At 40.5% G+C, this 25,740-nt stretch overlaps 1 protein-coding gene across 1 annotated transcript in view; it reads left to right on the plus strand.

Moving 5' to 3' along the window:
- The window catches only part of GPR133 (G protein-coupled receptor 133), a 156,232-nt gene that overhangs the window by 103,014 nt on the left and 27,478 nt on the right, over nt 1–25,740 (plus strand). The window contains exons 16-21 of the mRNA XM_009888102.1: nt 670–773; nt 3,365–3,476; nt 9,640–9,793; nt 17,271–17,337; nt 18,360–18,426; nt 25,433–25,524. Of these exons, the coding sequence (XP_009886404.1) occupies nt 670–773; nt 3,365–3,476; nt 9,640–9,793; nt 17,271–17,337; nt 18,360–18,426; nt 25,433–25,524 (596 nt within the window). The remainder of the gene's footprint in view (nt 1–669; nt 774–3,364; nt 3,477–9,639; nt 9,794–17,270; nt 17,338–18,359; nt 18,427–25,432; nt 25,525–25,740) is intronic.

Genomic DNA, 25,740 nt, shown 5'->3' on the forward strand with positions numbered 1-25,740 from the left:
AACGTTCATGAAAATTGAATTCCTTCTACAAAAGGTGCCTGTAGGTAAAACCAGAGGCTGTCGAGAGGCTTACACCCTCACTGCTCACGCTGGGTCTTTTCTGCGGTTTTCCATTCCGTAGATGTCAGCCCAGCTCCTTCAACAAGCACTGAAAACATGATACATGAAACAAAACAAGTGGGCTATAAATGGCCCGTGATTTATGGGTTATCTTGGTTTGTCAGTTCTCACTGCTGTGAAGCGCTTCTGGTATTTGCACAGTGGTGTAAATTATTGCAGCGTGAGCGCATTAGCGAAGCGCCCTGCGAGCTGTGAAAGATCCCACTGCTGACATTGTTCGTGCAGCCCGATAAACTGCTCTAATCTCAGGCTTGATGGTACCACAGCACCAGAGAAACTAACTTATACTGAGGAAACACTGATTTATGAAATAGAAGAGAGAACCAAAATGCCATGGGTGGCACAGGGCGTGTGGATACCCTGGCTGCGCGACAGTTTGGAGTTGCCTCTTCATTTCCCATGTTAGAAACAGCAGTGCGTGATTGTGAACATCAGCTTATATACGGGCGGATGGAGGAGGAAACGCTATGTGCAGGGGGGCTGACCTGTGGTTCTGTAGTGTAATAAATCAATTAATAGTTTTTGTTTTGTTTTTTTCTTTGTGTACAGCTAACAAGAGAACACCAGGTGGCCCTCTCCTCCATCACTTACATTGGCTGCGCTCTGTCCATCTTCTGCTTGATGATCACACTGGTCACATTTGCTATATTGTCGTGAGTAATTTTAACTTAATACCTGCTGAGCAACTGTCGTGCAGAAAGCCGAGCGGTGTATTTCAGGCCACTTCATCCCTTCAGGTGCTCGGGATAAAACAAAGGCCATTAATTCTACAACCTTCCTTAATTAGACTCTGCACATCTATTTGTAACAGTTGGTTGGTTATTTCTAAATGACTTTAATTTCCTGAAATGGGATGGTCTTTATATAGCAAGCTATTTCCATCCTATAAGGGGTTTTCGGATTTTTTTAAAACTCTCCATGTTTTGCCATAGTTCAGGAATCTTGCAAGGAGGCTGCAGGAGGGCTTGGTCTGGAGCAAAAGGCAAGTGCAATATAAGCAGGGCTGGCAGGATCACCCCTCCTCCCCCCTACATACATTTTTGGATCACCTGGAGTGTACGATCAGTACTTCTCTCGGCTTTTCAGCTGTCTCGTCTGTAAAGCGCTGTGCTTATAAAGCCAAGTAGGTACGCCCAGAAAGGAAGGCTTGGTCAACATGAGCTGTCTCACTTCTGCTTCATACAGCTTGTGCACAGTTATGTCATATAACCCATGGGATGAAGGACGCTATAGGCAGTGTGAAATTCACTCCATGGCTTACGTTTAAATCCTCTGGATCTCTGCAGCACTGTGCCTGTAACGTGGCAGCACCTTTGAGGGCTCTCAGCACCGGGAAGGTTTCTGCCATGGGACACTTAGGGACTTTATGCCTGTTTATATTCCAGTAGTGACAATTGAGCTTGAGGCCCCGCTAGGCTTGATACAAACATTTCTGAAAAAGCTTTCATAGAGGTTTCTGTCTAAGTAAAAAATAGAAAACCTGACAAAGGGTGGAGTAACGTCTCCGAGGTTGTGCAGCAGATTGGGAGCACAGTGAGGAATGGGATCCTTGTCTCCTTTTGCACACTAAACCATGTTCTTCCTACTCAAGAGTTCAATTTTTGATTCCTGTGCCTAAGCATGTCCTTTGGACATCCTGTTAGGAAGCCAGTTTCTAGGAAAAAGGACTTGCTGAAACCCAGTAAACTGATTGCAATGTTTGTTTGTTCCAAACCCCGTATTATTTCCAAGTCTCAAGATCTGTGTTGGTCATACTTGGATTAAGTGCGTAACGCGTGGCAAAATCCACTCTAAATAAGTCCAATGTCTGCCTATCTGGCATTGTGCTGTTGGCATGTTTAGGCTAAGGGGAATGATCTGCTCCATTTTTGTCTGAGTGCAAAACTGGATGTTATAGTGTTTAGAAAGGAAAAAGGAGCAAAAGGAGGTGGTATTGCTGCAGCGGAGCTGAAAACTCCTCAAGAAGCTGGAGGCAAACAGAAGACTTGGAAAGAGAGATTGGACCCGGCTGACTGTCAGAGGGTTAAGCACCCCACCTACGTACAGGATCATTCAAACTGCCAATTAAAAATAATTTGATTAGGTTGTCACTGGAGAGCAGGGCCTCATTAAACAGCTGAAGTGAAATTTTGCAATGTAGTGTTAGATGACCATGAGGTAAGTGGAGAGGAATCTGGCAAGTTCTTTGCTACTCCACGTACTGGCAACAACGGCTGCTTCCCAGGAGGGCAGCCCCGATTGCCTTCCGGGTGACGATGTTCCAGTTTGAGACTACATGAAGTTCCTTATTAGAAAGTCATTGGCACCAGGCAGCGCAACCTGTCTCTTTGAATTACTTCTAGGACATCGATACTTCTTGTCGTCTCCCTCTTCGCTCCCTTCTAACGGAGCACTGGCTACAACAGTGCTGGAAGAGCAGGGCTGACAGCAAGCTGTCGTCTGCATTGTCCAGTCCGTGTCACCCTGCCACAGGGGGCACGCATGATGTGTCACCAGTGGTTGCAAAACTCATCACCATCCAGCACGATACAACAAAGAGATGGGAGCGCGTCCTGTTGTGTGGAGGAAGCGCTGCCATTCACATAGCCAAATGGTCCAGGTCTCCTGGAACGATTAAAGCTGACGGTAGGGGCTGGCAGGCAGTAAGGATTGAAACACAAAACATGTTATCACTGGTAGTGTTCTTTTTTCAGAGAAGAATAAAATGATGTGAAAGGCCTGAAATGTTCAGATAAATGTTTTTGTTTGTTTTCTACTTCCTATTTCTGGATGAGAACAGAAACACGAGGTCAGAAGTCTCCCAGGAAAGCATGTTCTTGTCAGATTTCCAGATGGTTTTTGCAAAGCCAAGAGAGATATGTTCAAATGATGTTGTAATCAAGGTCAGGTCTCTGTCAAGATAGGCACTGCCCATCCATATAAGTAGCTGTAGTTCCTGTGCTCAAAAGCTGACGATAGTAAAGTCAAAATTATAACCAATGTCTCTTCACATTCTCTCGTTTCTAATACAAGCAAATACCAACAAATTAAAACCCGGGCTCTGTGGCACAGTGTTAGCTAGCAAAATATCAAAGAAACCAGTTAGTTACCCCTCCATCCTGGTGGAAGGAGTGCTCAAAAGACATCATGATAACCCATCAGACGAATGACCAAAAGCCAATCAAAATGCTTGCTGATAAATTATATATATGTTTGTGCTTCTTGGAATACTGTTTTATTCATGTGTCTTTCTATCTTCTGACAGATCTGTCAGCACCATCCGCAACCAGCGCTATCATATCCACGCCAATCTGTCCTTCGCTGTCTTGGTGGCTCAGATCCTGCTTCTCACCAGCTTTCAGTTCAGCCCTGGAACGGTAAGTACTAAAACGAGGGATTGTGGGTTTTGCAAGGCACCTCCATGGAATGAATGACACGTGCCACATAAAAGAAAGTGTCTTGCATGTGAGATCTCCTATTTTTAACATGCCTGGGCCAAAAATTACTGGCTACTACACTGGATAAAGCCTTCTGGGCATCCAAATATTGTTATCATGGTATCTGGCCATGTCTGGATATTTGCAAAACTGAGACAGATACGCACCCATCAAATGGGAAAATCACCCTGGTAATGGAGCATGTTTCAGTTGGGTGTTCAAATGGCACAGCTGCCTTGGGCCCAACATGGATTGTGTTTTCTCTCATCCATTCTCTGTATTGAAAACGGTAGGAATTTTGTATTGGAGAAAATTGTATGAATTTTCTATTTATGTAAGGTATTTGTATTTCTGTTAGGGTTTGGGTTGGTTTTTTTTTGGGGGGGGGGAGTTTTTTTGGTTTTGTTTTTTTTTTAAATTGTCTATTCTCTGCTATGGTACATTTTGCCGTTTTTTTCCACATTAAAGAGTCATTTTATTCTTGTTGGAAGGTAATGAGCTTCCTGATGGAGCTGTGGCAATTTCTTCTGCTTTCTTGGAGAGCAAAACAGAAGGTCTTTGTTTTTTGCTCATAAAGTTTTATTTGTGTGGTAGAATATGCTGTTTTTCTGAACAGCAGATTTATTGATCATGATCTCTACTCTGGAAACTTAGATGATTTTTAAGTATCATTCATGTTTATTTGACCTGAGAAATAACCAGTGAGAAAGGTATAGCAACTAGTGCTTATTAGCCAGAGGTGGCAGAAAGCATTACCTCTAAGTACCGCTGTGTAACAGTTTAATCTGAGATCCTCAGTATCGTAAAACATGTATATACTGCTCTGGGTGTCTAAGGCAACCACTTAAGCAAATGACAAACATCTTCATATTGCTTACATGGTACTTAAGCTCTATGCTTTTTCTGCCTGATCACATAGATCGGAATTTGAAATTACAGAGTGATTTTATGGATCTGCTAGTACAGGTGGGAATTCCCTTTGCAGACTACCAGGATCTATACCATTAAAAATGGTGTCTAAAACGGCTGCGTTAGATTAAGACGAATATGCCAAGTTAACAATATTACATACCAATAAAACCAATTTGTTTCCACTGTTGTGTTTAAAAAATGCTATTTAAAGTAACATAAGGTCTGTTGATGGAAAGTCCCACCTGTAAAAAGCCGAAAAACCCCTCTGATTTTAAAATAATCTTCCAGCGTGCTCTGTTTTTGTAATGGTCAAAACTTGGCTACCTTGGTGACCAGCTGTTGCTCCACAGTACTTTTGACAAGTAGCAAGCAGTTTCTATTAATCTTTTATTCTTTTTATTCTCAGTACAAGTAAATATGAGGTTTGTACACTCTTCATTTTGCCAATACAGCAGCTATTTACATTTATGTTCAGCTCAAATGAGATCCCTTGAACTTCTGTTAAGTTTATAAATAACAATAGTCTGGTTTTACATAGGCTATTATTACCTGAGGATCTAAAAGCACTTTGTAAAACTAAGTTCGTACTCTTTGCCATTCAGGTAAGTCCTGAATGAGTAAGATAACGTGCAAGGGGGAGAATGGTAGGGAATGGTTTAGAAGGGAAATGAAATGGAGACAGATATAACTTGAAACTGAAGACAGTGGAAATCAGGCATTAAAATAATCCTCTCTGAGTAAGTTATAGAACTAAAATGCTGCTGAAAGGACATAGGCTTGAGGGCAATAAAAGGTTCACTCAGTATAACAGGGTGTCTTATTCTCTCAGTTTTTCCTTTTTCATCCATTCCAGATTTTCAGACAATCCAACTGAGTCACTTCAGATAATGTGTAAAAGCCTCTTTACACCTTATCAAGGCCAGCATCATCTTCAGTCTTTTAAAATACTATGAAATCCTAGTTGTGTTTCCTGGTTTTAGTTGGATGTAGGTAGAGCCCGCGTTCTCCAGAGACCTGTCCCAGTGTCCACCCACCTTTATAGTGGGCCTTGTCCACACACAGACATCTCGCTTGTGTCGTGAAGCAGATGTAGCTAAGCTGGTGAAACGCTCATATAGATTTAAGTTGCGGTTTAATAGGCGCGTATTTTCATTTCTCTTAAACCTATTCAAAACTTACTTTAGCTAAATTGAAACAATAGGACACAGAAAGCAAGACCTGTTTGATACCGCAGGCTTTCCGGAGTGAAACCCGTCACAGAATCCATGGACATTTCAGCCCTATCTCCTCTGTAACAGCAGTAATTGCAGGGCACAACACTGTAAAGATCTTAAAGTTGAAAAGTACGATGTGCATACCATCTGCTACGCTTCTGTTTTTATTGTTTGAACCTCTTGGCATCAGGGGTGTTGTGATTCATCCTGTTATTAGTCTCATGTCCTTACCTTCTGCATGCTCTGTTCTCACTAGCTTTGACGTCAGTTTGATACCTTTAATTGCTGCTTTAATTGGACTGCTAAATGGTAGCTTACAAAAAGAGGGAGGCAGTATTTACACTAGAAGGTGTAAATTTCTTAATCTTCTGCTTCTGCCAAAGACGGGTGTATATAGTGCTTAATGGTTTGTAAGTGCCCTGGCTTGAGAGAACAAGTGGTACCAGTTTGCGTGAGGAAATCCAGTGCGATGGGGAACGGCAGCGTAGGAACAGGCCCTGAGCTGGCATCACTGTCTCGCACGGCTGCCTTTAGGCTCCATCTTTTTCCCATCTCCCTCTCTAGGGATACTTCGTTTTTGATTCCAGATATAGCGTACAGTATTCCCCTGGTAATTTCAGATGTATTATTTACAGTTTATACTAAAGCAATTTTCCTTTTGTAGTGTAGGAGTAATTTTTAACCACAAAACTCCATTTCCATGACGAGGATTTTGATCTTTTTAACACATCCAAGAACATTATCTTTAATTATTATTTTTTTTTAAAGCTGGTCCTTGATACCTAACATCATTAGCACTAAAACAGTAGTCCTAAATGATCATGGCATATTCCAGGAAGGCAATTATTCCTGAAATCAAGGTATCTTTCTTCTAGAGAGGGCAAATGTCTTCACACACAGCACTTTCTTCCTATACTGCCAAGTCCCTAAGATACCTTTGCTATCTGTGTGCCAATCTAATGACTTCCCTTAGACTTTCAGCGGTGGATGGATTTGTTTCTTCAGAGAGGTTTGCTCTTACTTACTTACTCTCTGCTATAGACTAGAGCACACTTTTTTTTTTTTTAACAGAATCCCAAACTGCACTGTGCGTTTAAAAATAATTAACTATGAATATTTCTTTAGGCTACTAAAGCCTTCAAAAAACTTGACCATGTTTATGGGAGAAAACAATGTATTATTTAGACACAGGAAAATGAAAATTGAAGTATAGTGTGTTAGGCAGCACTGTGTTTTTCCAGCACAACTAGAAAATTTAATTTGTCTACTATTTGCAGTTCTGCATCAGTGTATTGAGCTGTTTCTCGGTACTCATGCATAGCATTGCTTAAAACGCTTCCAAATAGGGAGATGATGTGAGCTACTTTTGTTTATGATATATGTATCTGCAGAAACTCAAGACTGTGTATCAAAGCAGCATATAGATTGCAGGGAAGGACATTTTCAGAGGGTTCTGTATGATGCAGTACGATTGACACTTGAAAACACTATTATAAGTTGAATTTAGACAATGTATGCAAATTTACCCATCCATTTTAAAACTGTTCTCAGTAAAAAATCACATATGCAGAACAAATACAGAACTTTGCTATGGATTTTAACTAAAAATCTGCAAATCGGTATTATACAAAATTATATACAGACCAGCCTCCTGCTACTTCACTATGTTTTATTTTTCTGCTGTTTTGTGATTGATATTGGTTGGCTACTCAAAAATTGGAAAGTATCCATTTGACAGAACTAGCTTGTAAGTCAGCTTTATGTTGCATTTATATTTTTGTGGACTAATCTGGCAGAAATCAAAAGGCATTAAAATTGATTTCATAGCCTCATGATAAAATTAACTGGAAAGGTTTTCACAGTTTTTGTCAATAAACAAATCTGGTTTAGTTATATGTCACCGATCATTATGAAATACTAAAACACTTACAGGTCTCACTTACATGAATTAAAACCAAATTTATTGCTTTTTCATACATATAGTCACAGTGGACTTGCGTTAAGAATGTCCTTGCACTAGCACAGAACCAGCTGAGTACAAGTGAGAAGGTATGGGAAAGCTTCAATTTGCATCATACTATCAAGTCCCAGCATTTAAATTTTCATTAGTGTACAAAATCCTGAACCATCAACAAAAAGAATAAAATGGCAGCACAGGGCAGCTAAGCTAATGCAACAAACGCAACTCATGGTTAATGTCTGCAGGCCGCTGTGGCAGCAAACTGGTTCCTACTGGTAATGCTTCCTCAGCACGCAGACTCCACCTGCCTGGACACCTTACTGAGACTTGGCAGGCCGGGAAGGGAAACCTTGGGGAAGAAAAAAACGCCTCTTCTCATCGACATGGGCTGCAGGCAAACAACCCCTCTGAAATTCTGTAGGTGTCACAGAGGGATGTTAGAACCACAGAGCAGAATGACCGTCATCAGTATGCTATGAGATGCAAAACTGAGATACAGCTGGGACTCGGTCCAAGAGCGTGTTTAAAATGGGCCTTAACTGAAAGCAAACCAAACAAGGTTATCTTGTGGTAAGATCACTGCAGTCACATCTGTTCAATTACTGTATGATGGGCGAAACCACTTGTGGTGTGACATCCTCGAAAAGCAATTAGTGGGGAGAGGACGATGTGCTGCGTGAACACGTGAGGAGTGGGGAAGAAGAAAGGATTAGGTTTTCCTGCTTTCGTAAGGTAGGCTAATAGGAGACTTAGAGAAAAATGTAAAGATCTCTTTGAGGAGCAATTTAAGGAAAAGCCAAGTCTGTAACCCACACCGCATCTCCTGTAGCCCACAGTGGGCCACAAGCACCGAGGCAGGTGTAAACAGGATGCAAGAGCATGTTTTCACTTCTTGCTGCATTGCCTTAGTCGTGGCATTCCTCTCTTTTGGGGCAGCATTTGTTTCACTTCAAAACATGTTGTAGTTTAAATTGAAACAGATAGTCCACGTTACAGCAGGTGGGCTCACTTTCTAGATGGCATTTTTCTGTTGCTTAAACTTTCATATTAGCTCCTATTTCCAGAGTCTGGATAGCACATAGTGAATAAAGGGCTATGGAGGAGTATTCACGTTGTCTGTAAACACCCTACAGAGAAGACTCTCAGTTCTTTGCCTTGATCACTAGCTGTGTTCTTGTCACATGAATTCATGCGCGGCTGGTACATCAGACTATGGGAAATTGAGAATTCAAACAGGCGGACAAACTAGATGCCCGCCATAGAGCAGTTAGGGCTCAAGAGCCAATGATAGCTTGCTCTAATTTTTGAAAGGGATATATTGGTATTGCTGATGGAGGAGCACATGAGACTTTTACAGAATTTCTAACCAGGGCAGACAGACACTGGAATACAATGTGATTTAATTGCCGTGTTACCCTATTTTTGATATGAAGAAAAGCAAAGTAGGAAAGGCACATGGCAAAGTGTAAATAAACAGCAGGTTCAACATGGCACCTTATTTTAAAACTTCCATGTTTTGCTCAAGCTTTAACTGATCCACTGACTTTCTACCAGTTCTTCGTAGAAAATAAGGCATGAACTATGCTGGGTTTTCTACCATCATAGAACAGGGAGTGCAGGACAATGCCTGTACCCCCACTTCTTTGACTCTCCTATATTTACTACAGGCTGAGCAATAGGATATCAACCCTTCAGTTTTGAATTCTTAAATATTTTGTAGACTTTAGCAGGAATATTGCTCCTACTATTATAAATACATAATCAGTTTGGATTTCCACATCATGTTTGGCAATGTTTTTTGGTTTTTTGTTAAAAGGTAAGAGGATTTGTTACTCTGAAGCTATCTGAAAATGCTGCAGAAAAATTAAATTCTTTAGTGCTTTGTTTTTAAGACTATTTTACATGAGTGATTTAGCATTTAGCATGTAAATTTATACAGAAATATAAAAAAAATAATTGGAAAACCAATGTGACTGCATTATAAAAATTAATGTATTCATTTTTGTTCTTAATTTAGGTGCCGTGCAAGATCTTGGCCATTCTCCTTCATTTTTTCTTCCTGAGTGCTTTTGCATGGATGCTGGTGGAAGGATTTCATCTTTACAGTATGGTGATCAAAGTATTTGGGTCAGAAGAGAGCAAGCACTTATATTATTATGGAATTGGATGGGGTAAGCATTTAGCAGCTGCTTGCTTTTAGTCTTCTCACTGTAGGACAAGATTATATTCAGAAGCATGTGTAAAATTGTCATCTTATGATCATAGTTTGCCTTACTGAGAGTAGGTCTGTTGGAGAAGAAAATGCATAATTTTTCTGACTGTAATCAGACTTTAAAATGTATAGTCCATTAAACTTAATTCCACTGCAGTGAGTTCCACGACCTCACTAGGCCAGATCAGATCCTTAATTACCCAATCAATAGCAGGAGTGTGGGAGGGAGGTCTTACTGCACTAGTATGTTCTTTTTTTGGTTCTAACTCACAACACTGGTTTATCCTATCTGTAGTCTGCAAGCCATACATAAAAAATAGGTGCTGTAGCACAGGAGTATCACAAGACTTCATTAGTTGATGTTTTGTGCCTTGAAAACCTTAGGTGAAAAAGGCTGCACGGAACATCATTATTATTATTAAGAATAAAAAAGTAGTCCTATGATGCAGTAATCTCACAGATAACAATTCACAGCTTTTTAAATTCAGTAACGAAAGCATAATCTGTGTGCATATTGAGAAGTCGAAGCTGAATATTTTGTTCCAGGCTTTTCACAGCAGATGAAAGCTAGTTTGCTTTCACTGTCCTGGAAGTACAGCAATGATGCTCGACAAACCTCCACCTTTAGAAGAAGAAGCAAACATCCTATGTTGAGTCAAAAGGAGAGATGTAAAAGATAGTAAAGGAATATCTATGTAATAACAGAAAATTTCAAAATATGTTAAAACATGCATTATCTTTACCCCCCCAAATTCATTTGGAAGCTGAATGAAAACCAATTATACCAATAATACTGACCTTCTGCAGTCATAACTGGAATATTCAATACCTATTGGCACCATACAGATCTGGGTGATAGTAATGCTGTTCATTTTTATATATATATATATTTCAACAGCAGCCTACTTGCCCTTTTTTAATATGGCCTTTTTTTTCTGTGCATAATGCCTCCTTCGTTTTAAAATCTCTTTCTTTGCAGTTCTGTCTAAGGGCCATTTGATACAGTCCTCTGGTGAATACGATATCTACTAGACTGAGGGCACAAACTGCAGTTTGCTTAGTTAGAAGTTAAATTTTTTTCTTTGCCCTCATTGTCTCTCTGTGACAGGTTCAAGAGTACCACATACAGGTGTCCTTATCCTGGATGTTTAAGATAGTGTTTTTTTCTCGTAAGGAATGGCCAGTTTGCAGACTAACAATATACACATTAAAGCTTCAGTTGCTGAAAAGGTCTGAAAGCTGTTTTGCTGAGTTTTTAGTAAAGTTATGCAAAATATTCCCCCCCCCCCCCCCCCCCTTTTTTTTTTTTTTTTCTCTCTCCTCCCAAAACCACTGCCTAGGACAGGCTAAATGGAGTAATTAATCTTTTTGCACATAGACCCAAAAGTAAGAGAACCTAGACAGGCTGAGAGTTGAAGACATTGCAGATTTGTAGATTTTTCTAGATTCAGTGCTAAATGTAGAGAAACGTGCTGATGATGGAGGGGTTTCTTGTGGATTTATTTAATCCAGAGGTCATGGAATACAACTCCAAGCGCATCAAACCGAAGAAAATGTTCTCATAAGCCCCTGAGAACTCTTTCTCCTTCAGAAATACTATGTAAAAAGCCACAACAGTTAATAAAATAATTAAGAACTGGCATTTAATTCACAGGGGTATTTGCTTATAGCAGATGCGTTGATTAACTCAATTTACAATCAATCATTAACTAACTTATGAAAATAAATTCATGATTCATATATGCAGCAATGCACCTTTACCTTTTTTTTCTGGCATTTTGCGTAAGGTTTATTTATTTTAAAATGGAAATGATCTACAAAGTGATTTAGAAGACACAAGGATAAACATGGCATCCGACTGCGATATGACTAGTAGTAAATGCCGCATTTTGCCTCATTTTATTGCAATATGATTGCTACCACTCAATTAGTAGTAATTAGTACAAGTACATAGCCTATTGGTACATAACCCAATGAGATGTTAAATGTGGTTACTAAAAAGTCTCTTCAGTGGTATTTTGAGTAATATTCAGAAGGATAATCCCTCAGGCCCAAGAGTAGGTATTTGTCATCAAAACAGATGTATGTAGCAAAACACAGGAGGCACCAGCAGTAGAAATTTCTATATCAGTTCTTCTAGCAATGTTCTTCATGGCAAGGATTGTGTAAGAAACGCGGTACAAGCTCTGGTTCTGAAATGTAGCAAAGGTACTGTTGGAGGCAGATAGTGGAAGACAGTATCCATGTAACAGTAATACGTTTCTCTGTATAAACCTTTCAAAAGCCCTTTTTTGACAAATATTTTAATTTTGGAAACCATGTTCCAATTATTATTCTTACAGTGACTTGGAGAAAATATATTTTCTGAAATGCAGTAGATCTACCATGTTGCTGGGAAAGTAGTTTGTAATGCTATATTTTTTTCCATATAGCTCAAAGTATTACATTTGAATTAAATGTTGAATTTCCTTACTCATATCTGACATCACGTCATAGCTGCAAATGTGTGAAGTAATTTAACTAGGCAACTGCATTCCAAATTGTTTATCTCTTGATAAGTATCAGGGCAACCTTCATTCACTCAACAGCATCGCAACTCACTGCCTGGTATGTAACTAATGCTCCGTCAGTTGGTAATAGATGTTGCGGAATAACGATGTTTTTAGAGAGAAAATTCACATTGCAGTGTCGACTACTTAAATGCTTAAAAGGACACCCAGGTTTGTCAGTTCCCAGCTTCCTCTTTTGTTAGCATATTGGCACTGAATGTGAATCAGAATGTTTAATTAGAGATCAAGCGTCAGCACTGCCTTCAGCAGCAGTGTGTGCTCATCTTCTACGGGGCAGAGTTTGCGTTGTTCCTTCATGAACTTGAGGAAAGTACAACAGAGTTATAAGTTATATATATTCTGTAAAATTCCCACATCTAAACAGAAGTCTTGCAAGGCTGGAGAAAGAGGCTAAAGAGGTTTTGTCCTAAAATTATTTTGTTTGGCTCTTAAAATTAGGGTAAGTTTGCATTGAATGCAAGTGTCAAAAGGAAGTCGAGCATTCTTGTGCCATCCTGAGACCAGAATGGATGCATATTTCCCAGTAACTAATGAAAATGGCCTTTTTTTTACACTTTTGCTTAGCTAACTGTTATACTTACCAAAGATGGTTGAACGAATTTGAAGACAAGGATGTCTTATCTCATGTTAGTCAAAACAGATAGTTCATTTCTTCGTTCTTTGCTTCTAATTGAAGTGTGAATGCATTTGACTTTTGCAAACTCGTAGTTCCTGGAATAATGACAAACCCCAGTCCTGAATTTAAAAACCCAGATCCATCATTCTTATTTGAGCAGAAACACTGGGCTAGGTACATGTGTAAAAGCTTGCAAAGTCTGTATGAATGATAAATTGAAACTTGAGGCAATAAGAGGACATAGGGACAAGAAACTCCCCACTGGGTATCACTGGTCTCTTTCTGAGAGAGATTACTCCTGTAAAATGAATTCAACAGTAATCAGAGAGACGGGATACCAAATGTGCAGAGTTGATTGAAGTTCCTGCGTATTATCTTTAGTCCCAAGGGTGCTAAAATTACCTCGAAGACTGCAGTTGCCAGGAATGACAGAAGAGCAATTTTAGGAAGGTGGTAATATCCTAACTTTAAAACCACCTTGAGATTGATTGGGAGAAAAAAAAAAAGTACTTTGTTGCCTTGGTGGTTCAGCATAACACACACAGATTATTGTAACAAAACTTTTCCCACCCAGCCATTTGTAGGAGGCTGATGATAAGAGTTAGTGATACTGGAGATTGTGCTGTGGCGCTTTGGCCTTAACACATTTTCCTATTTCAGACAATTTCCTTTCCTTTATAGACTGCCTTAGAATGAAGATTTTGTTCTGAGCTGTCAAAAGACCTAAATTTATTTATTTGCTGTTGTTCAATGTAGTCCCAGACTTCTGCATAGATACGATGTAACGCAGCAGAAGAAATGGAAAATCATAGAAAATTAACTTCTACAAAATAAATGGGAGAATATACTTTTCCCCATCAAGCAGAGTAGATCTTTTCAGTACTGGAAGGAAATATACTTTCCTTTGTGTCTAATGCTTCATCTTTCTCAATAAATGACATATTTAGCCTTTTAGAATTAATGTCCTAAAATTGCTTCAAATTGTCTGCCACAGAGTTTCTATAGCCTGTCTGGGGTTTTTTTTTTTGCTATGTATAGAAGATGCAGAAGCTTTCAAAATAACCGCATACAGATTTACAGGCATTTTCCATTTTATTTATCATTAGTGCCTCAGAAACATAAAGCAAATGGATTAGATATGAAGTTTAATGCTGAAGAAGAGGACCTAGCTGACACTCATTTTAGACTTCACCCTGGTGACTGTATTTGGGCTGAATTCAGGGAGGATTTTGTCTGAGCAAGGACTGTGTTATTGGGCTCCCTGTGCCAGGTACTGCGAGTTTATGCCTGCTCTGCAGGCTGTATTTTGCTGCCGAGTTTGGGAGGTAGCTTTAAATTAGCTGGCTTGGGGACCCGGAGAACTTGAGCTGCAGCAGCGCAGGGCTCCGTGTGGGTTGATTTACCCCATTTGAATGTGATGCTGTGTTGCTCTAGGGCTGCAGAGACACAGATGACACCAGCGCCATACATCAGCTGCCGGAAAGGTGTGCTAGAACATTTTCATCTGATACTGTGCTCTGGAAAGCATGGTCTACTGCATCATAAATTTGGCCATTTGGAGTAGGGTTGGTGAGCATATTTGTAGCACCTGCTAACTGAGAAAACATTCAGATACAGTAAAAAACCATAACCATATTTCTTTCATGGATGATAACCAGTGCCAGCACAACATTAACATTACCTATTATGGGCGTAGACTAAACTTCCCAGCTCTCATGTAATTATTACTGACAAAAGATTAAGCAAACACACTTACTTTTGTGTATAATATATAATCCATACGAATTCTTCAGTCCAGATCAAATCTTATGATCCCCTTAGGCTAAATATATTTTTTTTCCAACCTTTAGGGAATTTACCGAATGGTTGTTTCTTAAAGGAAAAATACTCCAATTTCACTGTAACAAAACCTCGATTCTGCCTCCATTGCCATTATCCATGTAATATCTTGTTAATGCAAAGAAAAGGCAAACACTGCACTATAGGCTATAGACCATTTTATTCTCACTGACTTAACAGCTCTTTTTATGCAGATGACTGCTCTATGTTTCATCTCCATAAGTTTTAATATCTTCCAAAAGAACCCTGTATTTAATTTTCTTCTTGACTGCCACTTAAAATTGATAAAGAGTCATGCTAAATCCTTTGACTATCCAGCATTTGACTTAGAAAAAACCTGGCAGACTAGAATTATAAAGGAGAGTTAGTTGGGCACAGGTATTTCTGCTTCTGTGGCGAAGTCCCTGTGGTGGGAAGACAACTTGCATCAGAAGACAAACTGTGCCAATAAACAATGTCTACTCAGCAACCGAAGATGTGATTGGGAATGTGTAGACATACCTGTGGACCTTTAGTCCAGGTAGCTCACATACCCATGGCAGAGTGGGTTTCAGCAGATAGGCTTATGTCTGTGCTTAATTGCTCTGTTGAATATAATTCAAATATGTGTAGGATTTCCCTTTCTTAAACAGACGAATGAGATAGTAAACTAAAATCTTGCCTTTGCTTAGGTCATGCAGAAATATTACATCTAAGAGGTGATTCCTGATTTGGACAAGCGTGGGAGAGCAGAATCAAGTTCATGGGATATTAAACTCCATCCTGCAAAGTGGCTTTCAAAGTCTAAGACCTAAACAATGCCTGCAGATGCTGCTTCTTAACTACTGAGTATCTTTCTTCTTTATAAATACAAAGTGCTTCTAGCCACAATCATTAAAGATCAAAAACACTTCTTCCAAAAATTATAGTTCTGCTAGTACAGGAAAACTTTACAGAATTTTATGAGGATGATATTGGTAAGATTAAGCAGAGAATTTTGTAAAAGCCTCAAGCAGAAAACCTGAAGAATTCAAAAGAAAATTGAAACTTTAAGCTATCATGTCTAATACTCTGTCTGGGACCGCTTTATTAAATTCCGTAAGATGATAAAAGCCCAAACCTTCACATTTTATTAAATCATACAAGAATTAACAGACAATCATTTAATATTTAAAGGGATGAGGTTTCACTGTATTCAGAACTGTTGGGAAGAAAACCCCCACTTCCTCTCCAGCTCCTGGCCCGGAAAGCTGTGCTGAAGTGGCACACCAGGACATCCCGCTGCTGGGGCCCGAGACACGCAGCCCCCCGACAGCAGCAATTTTGTGTAATTCCTGTGCAGTCCCATAAAGCACTCCTCCGCCTCCCAGGATGCAGCACACTGGAACTGTCAAAACCCATCTGGAAACACAGTCACTTTAAACACAGAAATCTTGTAGAGCTATTACATATTTATGTTAGAGTAAGTCTTGGTTGGGCATCTGAGTGGGATCTGAACTTGCTTCTGTCTATTAATAACTGTCTGTCACTGCTGTGCGTGATGCTCTAGATAACTAAATCATAGAATGGTTTAGGTTGGAAAGGACACCTCCCATCAGCCCAGGTTGCTCCAAGCCCCGTCCAGCCTGGCCTTGAACACCTCCAGGGATGGGGCAGCCACAGCTTCTCTGGGCAACCTGCCCCAGGGGCTCACTGCCCTCAGGGTAAAGAATTCCTTCCTAATATCTAATCTAAATGTCCCCTCTTCCAGTTTGAAGCCATTCCCCTTCGTCCTATTGCTACATGCCCTTGTAAAAAGTCCCTCCCCATCTTTCCTGTAGGCCCCCTTCAGATACTGGAATGGCATATAAGGTCTCCCCCGAGCCCTCTCTTCTCCAGGCTGAACAACCCCAACTCTCTCAGCCTGCCCTCACAGCAGAGGGGCTCCAGCCCTCTGATCATCTTTGTGGCCTCTTCTGAACCCGAAATGTCACCATGTCTGTCCTCTCACCTGCTAGTCATGCCCCCCTGTGAGAAACTCAACTGCATTTTCCAGATTGCTTTGAATCCTTAAACACGGTGCACTTAATTGGGGGAAAGTGGTTAAAATAAACCTGATATTGCTCCACAGGATATCACTGCTTGAATAGCAAGAGACAGAAATTACATAAACCAAAAGCAGGCTGAAAAAGGACGATGATTCTCAATGAGATTAGCACCAACTCAGTTTAACTGTTAAACTAGTGCTTTATGGAAAAGTCATTTTGTTTGTCTGACATTAATTGATTAAAACATGTTGTATTACACAGCTGCGGGAGGATGATGAGTTGGGCTTAGTTCTAAAATTACTCTGAGCTGTTCTCTTGCCCATGCAAAATGTGGCCAAACTTGCAGGGTTTACTGGAAGATGTACTTTTCTTGTTAATATTGCCATCGACTTTGCCTTTTTGCAGGCTGCCCGCTGGTGATTTGTGTGATTTCTACAACATCGTCCCTAGACAGCTATGGAGAAAGTGGCAAGTGAGTATGAAAATGTCTTCGCTCCAGATGCAATATGGATGAAAAATCTGATGGGCAGAAAAACTCGTAGATCTGATAAGGGGGCTGTAGTTCTGCAAGGTGCTGCTGAGGAGTAGGGCAGATACCCTGAAAAACCACAATTGCTGTGCAGGCATATTCTTAGACCCAGACGCCCCAGGTTTGCTTTTCACTGCTGAGATAATGCACAAAAAGCTCCTGAGATGTTTTGCCTATTTTTCCCTTCTGCTGTAGAGGCACAAGGCCTCCTGCAGTGAGCTCCCTGCTTACCCCACGCACAGGGCAAAGCGCGGGCTGAAGCATCTCTAACAAGATGAGAATAATCTTTGATTAAAGACATTTAATCTTTTGAAGAAAGCTACAGTTAAACATCTGAAGATCTAGAATGGATATCGTTAAACATTTTTAAAACTAAGTTCCTTTCTAATTTGGAAAAAGAAAAGCAAATTTATCTGAGAAAACACTGTAGGATTCAATCCTACCATAACGTAAGCAAAAGATTTGGAGGAAGGGTTATTTTTTACGTGTGGTGAGGTAGTTTATATCATCACCGCTGCAGGAGAGAGGCGTGAAGCTGACAGCGTGTCCCCCAGCCTCCTCACCCCCAGCCGGGCGAGGCAGGGAGGGCTTCAATTTGTCTCTTGCTACAGCGAGAGTGCTCACAGCACTGAAATGACTGCCTGTGATACAGGATACCAGAACAACAAATAGCAAATAAAACCTTTCCTTTCTTCCCATCTTTCCGCCCCTAATGCTGTTTGATGGCGTGCTGGGGCAGATAGCTGTCACTGGCTCTCTGCAAGATACAAATCAAAATGAGAACCTGCCTCAGATTCCCCGCATGTGAGGGGAACAGGAGCTTCCTATTGATGCTCTGTTGTGTCTCTTGCTTTTAAGATTCATCAGTCTTTTTGCACTCTCTTCTAGTCTGTTTTTTAATTAAGAACATTACTAATTAAATGACCGTGTGCTTCATCTAAAATCATTCTGATTTTTCCCTGCAGCTGCTGGCTTTCACTAGAGAATGGAGCAATCTGGGCTTTTGTGGCACCGGCGTTGTTTGTCATTCTGGTAGGTAAACCCACGGCTGCTGCTGCTTTCATGTTGCACACCTGTGTCAGCCACACGGCAGAGCTGGCTGAAGGGCTGGTGCCAGTCCTTGCGCCAGGCCAGCGAACCAACAGAGACGAAGGGTCCAGAATTATTTTGTTCCTGCTCTGATTTTTGTGTCTTACATGGTTGTGTATTAGTTTATGCATATTAATTCTCACACCATTCATTTCACTATTCCAAGACAAAAATACAACCTAAAATCCCAGGAGAGCCCTCTCCCGAAACAGCCCTCTTGGGGCCATTAATAACTGCGTCAAATCGAGTAATCTTGGGAGTTTTACCAATTCTCAGAAAGATCCCCCAGAAGAACAGACTGTGGTTTGCGTTTCATATACACCAGTAAAAGTTGAAAGGCCGATTCCACCCCACTGGTATTTGAAGCTTTTGCTTGTAGAGTAGCTCACGTTTCCCAGTAAAGCTAAGTGCCCTCAGTGAAGGTGATCATGGCAGAGTTCGCAAGCAGTCAGCAGGAACGGGCTACAGCAACGGCGTGAGCTGTCACCCTCTGGGTGAGCTCTGGGGGAGGTGACAAGCTGCGCCTGCCTTCTCACAGGGGTAAGGAATTTGTGCTGTTCCCTTGGTTTTGGAATTTGAGGTCAGGTGCTGCAGTTTGGCTGGCTGATGGAGGCAGGGCTGTTAAGGGCAGCTTGCTGGGGTTCAGGTGGCTGCTGCAGACACCTCTGCCAGCTGTAATGAACATCATCTTTCCAGGGGAGCGTGCAGGTTCATGGCTCCGATGCTGATACACAGATTCTCTGCAGCAGTTTAATTATGCCTGCACATTAAATTCCAGTGAGTTGTAGCTTAATCACTGTGATTACTTAAGTATTCAGGGGTGTTTGCAGGGATTAAGTGGGAGATTATTCCTCTTCAGCACTGTTTCCAATACTTCAATTGATCGGGTTGTCTACAATTTTTGCTGCAGGTTGTAATGTCAGAGTGACAGTATGAACATGGGGATAGACTCACTGATTAGTGAAATCAGGTTGTCTTTAAAGCTTTGCTTAGATTTTAAATGCACGAGCCCAAATCTAGACCAGAGTCTGCCTTCTGTGGTGTTTAAGGAGGGTCAGGTAAAAGAAGATCCTGACTACTTGCAGGGAGGAGCATCAAAAGGAGCCACTGACTGTACCTTTGTACTTCCCTAAGACAGCTAGGATTTCCATGGAAAGCACAAAAAAACTTCCCCAAATTTCATGACACAGAAAACCCCTCACAAATCCTGCTTATAAAGGAAGGAAGGTGAGCTGTATGTATAGAACCACTGATGTTTAGCACTGCATACCTCTGTAACTATTTGGCAAGCAGAAGGTGGCTCCTTGGCTGACCTTTTCCATCACAGGCAATTTTACACTGCAGCTGAGTGGACATCCTACCATTTGCCTGAGAGACAGTGAAATCAGCCTATTACAGTGAAACCTATTACAGGCAGCCCAGCCCAGCATCTTCACCCAGGATACAGCCTCGAAAAACTAGGCTAGATAAACATATATTAAGAACACAATGAAACTAGTTGCTATATTGATGTGGCAGAAATTGCCTCATGTTAGCATTTTAATCAAATTATTAATGGCAACACTGGAAAGTCCCTGTGCAGTAAGGGCAGAATTTCTTTTACCCGAGTGAAAGTATATACATGTAAATAAGAAATGTTGGTCACTGGATTAGAGCTGGCTAAACAGCTCTTGACTTTGTTCCAAAAAACTTAGTTTCTTGTTGGCCTGTACCTTGGAGCTTCTGTATGTGAGTTTATATTCAAAGATATGTAGATATTGATGATTGGACAGCAATTAAAGTAATCTCATCTTCAAATGTCTCCTTCTCACCTTAGCAATTGCTTTCTGGCCGTTGTTCAGCAGCAAAGGAGGAAATGAGATGCAACCAGTAAAATCAGATCTTTCCCAGCTGCTGTCCAAAGATGATATTAATTAAAACATGGCAGATAGTGAAGTGCTTACTCACCTGAGTGAGCACAGCCTTCACCAATTTGCATGTGTAGCTGCTTGCCAGTGAAAGTAAGGGTTTAACTGTCTGGCGCTCACTTATGATATATAATATTTGTGCAGCTCAAGTTATATTCTTGTAGGGGTGCAAGTATTTTGAGAAAGAGAAAAAAATGTGCTCACAAGGTTGATCCACATAGAGCAATTTGTTAGTCTAAACCCAGCTCAGCCCAAAATAGCAGCAAGCTAGCTGACAAATTATTCTCTCTGGGCATTGAATATGCTAGCTGAAAAATGTGTTAGTGCCTATAGGGAAATAACAAGGCTAAACACTATTTTGTGTGTGCATGTGTGCCTGTGCTCTTTAAATAACAAATTAGCCACTAGTTGCATGAACTAGTGTTTAGCTCTGAAAATACGTCTCAAAAAGCAGTTTTTGACTACTTCCATCCACAGTTTCTCTCTGCCAAGAAAAAGGATTATGCTGTGAAGAAAACAGGGGGACTGCTCTTTTCAACTCCCACTCCCTAGAGACGAGGCAGACACAGTCAGCTTTTGTCCTGCCACAGCCTCGCAGGCAGTATCGACATCACGGAGCCTTAAAACAGAATGATGTGGTGGGAGTGTGACTGGGAAAAAATGCTCACACATGCTTTTAGAGGGAGTAATTCACAGAACCTCCCAGCCCTATATGGATCCCCATACCCAAAGTGCCCTTTCCTTGGGGTTTGAGTCAAGGGATGCGATGAAAGAAATAGTTCCTGCTACATGTCGGTATTTTGGCTTCTACCTGCATCTTAAAGTTTAGAGGTCACTCTCCCCACCTCGCAAATCACCAGGCCTCTATGGCATCCTCTTAAGGCAGCTTTGCAAAAAAAAATGTTGCAATTAATTTGAAAACCAAACTAATGTCAGCCAAAGTGGGCCTGGGACGTGTCTTCAAAGGAAGAAAAAAACTTGATAAAGCACCTGATTTTTTGGAACAAGACACTAAACTTTTCGCAGAAGGCTTTGTTTGTTATCAGCCATCTGCTGCATTGGTGTGTTTCCATAGATATGGCAGAATTAAGGAAATTCTGCAGAAAGCATCTGTGTACATGGAGCAGTGGGTGTGCTGCAGACAGGGAGCAATCCACTGGGGGGGAGATACTGGGCTGTGGTGGCAAGTCCCTTCTATTGTTTTTCCTGTAAGAAGTTATTTTCCTGGTGTTTTTTTTACAAGTGTTTCAGATAAACAACATTTTCACGGAACTAAATGATTTTCATTAGCATATTGCTAACAGTTCGTGCTGTGGGGACATCAGCTTTGTAACCAGTGTCTTCAGATGGTACTGTGGAACTTGGGTGCCAGGCTGAGATTGCCATCACTGTCTTCACTTGGCGCTTGCCTATGAATATTCAATATATAAAAAATACTTTCTTCCTTATACGTGCTGATCATACGTGATTTAGTTGTGTTGCCTCACTGTATTTATTGATACCTCTTTGTACCAGTGCAGAATTAGCATCCTTTCTGTATGTTGAATAGTATCCTGCTCTGCAGGTAGGCCCACTGATTGAAAAGTGACAATTTGTGTCCCTTAATAGACATCGTTCGTCACGGGAAAAGGTGACAGAATTGGACCCATAGTGTTTAAAGGCCCTGAAATAGTTGGATTCTTCAGAGTCATTGAGACCAAGTACATACTTAGGTGCTGTGGTGGATTAGAGCACAAATGAACAGACCACAGCTGCTAGGATTCTCATTTTTTCTTATTAGCACCCAGTTATGAGCACTTTTACTGTTTTAAAATTAAATTCCTTTAAAATTAAATTTCTTCTCACTTTATCAACAGGAAAGCATGCGACATTTTTTCAAACAAGGAGACAGACTGTAAGAAATTAAAAGTTAAGGATTAATATTAGAAAAGAGTAGAAGTTAGGGATCTGTTACACCTTTTATTTATTATTTATTTTCTTTCCAGCCTCAAAGTTTTGCTCTGATATTCAGCTCTGACTGGTGTGATACTACACGCATCAATACGAAGCCATCTACACAGAAGGCTAAAATAACTCAATTTAGTCTATTCCAACTGTAGTTGCTCTGGGATAGCTGAGTGGAATCAGGCTTTCCAAAATCATTCTCCTGGATTTCAATATCGATCTAATTTAATCGACTGCCTGTGTTTGGAAATGCATAATACCCAGTAGTGATTTTGGATGTGACCTAGCAGTGGGCTGCATCTGCAGCAACGTGCAGCGGTGCTGTGTTGCTGACGGTGTCGGAAGGATCAAACTAACTCACACCGTGAGACAGTACGTTAAACCTCAGATTGGAAGAGTTGGCCATAACTCCCTGTACCATTGCCTGAAACTGAAGTGGAGACTAAAATAGTTTGTGGTTTTAGAGGAAAGCTGGTCAATGGATTTAATTGAGGCAATATGTTTTATACATTTTTTTTTAGTTCCTCTGTGCTGCCAAGCCTTTTCTTGGCTGGGATGCAACACACCACATCAGAGGGTTTTACACATGGGACTTCTGCACTGCACTAGAGAAGAAGCAAAAATCTCATGAGACTTGGAGGAAATCTAGGTGGAACCCCTGCAAAAAAACCTAAGTGAGGGAAAGAATTTGTCCCACTGTATCTGGGCTGACAATTTTTTGATGAGATATTAAAAGATATTTTTACTCACTTAACTCTCTTCCCGATCTGAGAATTTTTAGTCAGATGAAGTTGTCACTAGAGTGAGCCAGAGCTCCCTGATGTCATTGGGAGCTTTCCATGGGCTCTGGTGGGCTTTGGATCAAGCCCACAATAATGGGAACTGGCAGCTCCTGCTGATTTCGCAGAGACTTGCGAGTGCCTGGGGTTGGACAAGCTGCCTTGAAAGGAGTCCTGGGAGTGAGGAAACAAGCGCTGACGTTATTAGCTATATTCTTTTGAAAAGTAGAGTGTGGCCAGTGCCTGCAAGCAAAAATATTCTAAGTTCCTATGTAATTTTAAGGCAAAATAACTGCAACTCTCAGGTAATCTGGCCTTTCAGAAAAGTGAAAAATAGAAACATGTATATAGTTCCTAAATGTTTATTCTCTTAGTTTGAACATGCTGATATAGGTTAAAGCATAATGAGTTCATCAACTAAGCATTGTCCTAATCAGATCATTGGCAAAGTATTTACATCAGATGCCAAAAAATAAATGTGTTTTTTGAGGAGTATTTGAATATACACTATTTAGGCATTTTTTTAAAAATGCTATGCAGAAAGCAAAATCTAGGGGAGTCTAAAAAGAACTTGGAATGGCAGAAAGCGTTAGGGTTAAGCACTTGTGAGGCTGGCAGGAGCGTGCTGTTGTCTGCAGTCATCAGAAAAAGGGATCATGGAGCAACTGTGCCCGGAGGAACTTGAGCTGTCAGAGATGTCCATAAGGAAGCGTCAAAAGGGGAGACTGATATTTGCGTAACAGACTAAGAAAAGCTGCTGAAATATAATGTGTCAGGAGAGATAATGGTACAGAGAGGTATTTTCTGTGCAATTCATATGAAATGCTGGAGTAATGATGATGATCATTTGGTGGACACGCAGCAGAAAATTAGAGAGTTTGGAGGAGACACAGAAGAGAGAAAGAAGAGAAAGTGTAACTTGTTCAGGTTCATTGTTTGCTGCTTCAGGCAGATATGCTTATATTTAGCATACAAGTGGGTTTCTCAAAGAATTTATAAAAGATGTTTACAAAATATGATTTGGTGGGAATAGGGAAAATGACCTCAAGACCGTTGAATTTCACCTCTTACTCATCTTTGTAAAGCTGACTGAACGACAAGTCCACTTGTAATTCAAAAGCAGTCGGGTTCCACAGGGTATTCTTTGGACAGGCTAAAGAGCTGTGGCAGAAATGAACTATTGCAGCTATGCTCCTACTTTACACCAGGTGATGATCTGCCCTTAGAAATCTAAAATTAAAAGAGTGGTCAGAAGATCTGAAAAAATACCAAGGCAATTATTATCATCAAACTTGAACATTTTTTAATTCAGCCTCTCATCCTCAGAATTAGAATATTTATGTCAAAACAGAGTATGATTTTTGAGTTTTAACTGAGCAACAGCACTATTTTGAAGTCTTTTCTTTCTTTTTGTTTTATAGTTCAGGATAGTTTTATTCTACCCTTGTTCTTGATGCTAAATATCAGCTTTGTAGCTGATGTGTAACTTTGGACAGGAAGGGGGAAATACATCTCTCACCTTTGCATTCTCTCCTCTTTTTTTCTCTTTAAACCCAAGGTCTTTGCAAAGCAAGACAGCCTTTGCCACATTTCTTTTAAGTGATAAAGATTTGCTTCTTTCTTCACCTGCGACTCCAGAGCAAACTCTCTTTTGTTAGATATTTTCAGTGTTAGTCTTTTCAAGATATCCTACTTTTCTGGTGGGAGTTCTTCTCATTTTATTGATGTTTCTGCTGGGCCTGACATAAAAAAGAAGCAGGGCTTTTGAAGAGCAGAGTTCAGGTTTAACATATTTTCCTCATTGCTGTTTTAAAATAATCCTGTGCTTAAATTGCAAGCAGACTTTGGTAAGAAACAGGAGTTGTACACTGAGAATTCTAGCAAGAAAGGTGCTTTCTGCAGTCTGTCCACATACAAACACAAAACGAAAAAGCATGCAGACACGTGCCCCTGTTCACTGAAGTTCCTGTCTAATCTGTCAGCTGGTAGTAGATTATTAGTGCATTTATTTGTACAGTAGGGACCCTGAGCCCTTCTTTAGCTGTGAAGCAATGTATTAATCCAGCCTTATCCTAAACAGACAAGGACTGTTCCTGACAGAAAGAAATCAAAGGAAGAACTAGCCACTACGAGGAGAGGGAAATCCATTGACAAGGGTCAAACTATACCAGTCCAAAATTGGAAACCTCTTTTGCTAAATAAAGACAACATGCAAAGTTCCTGTTTTCTGTTGTATTTCTACAATACACTCCTAAGGCAGTTTGTACCTCTGACACAGTCTGTGCTTACTCTCCTGACCGAGTCTTGTTCCTTCTCCAGGTCAATATCGGTATTCTCATTGCTGTCACAAGAGTTATCTCAAGAATCAGTGCAGACAACTATAAGGTCCATGGAGATGCCAATGCCTTCAAGTAAGTTTTTCTCATTCAAATTACATTACAGCAAGTTAATAATCTCACACTAGCAATGTTATATCATAGCGACATGTATCACGGACGTCTCCCAGAACACTGATATCACTCCTCTTTAGTAAAAAGCAAATAATATTAAAAGTAGCATATTATTCTCTTGAATGTAGCCAGTTAATCTATATTTTGTGAAAGCCGAATGCTACATAGGATGAAACC

The sequence above is a fragment of the Charadrius vociferus genome, unplaced genomic scaffold (genome assembly GCF_000708025.1).
Source record: "Charadrius vociferus isolate BGI_N301 unplaced genomic scaffold, ASM70802v2 scaffold326, whole genome shotgun sequence".
In the NCBI taxonomy this organism is placed as follows: domain Eukaryota; kingdom Metazoa; phylum Chordata; class Aves; order Charadriiformes; family Charadriidae; genus Charadrius; species Charadrius vociferus.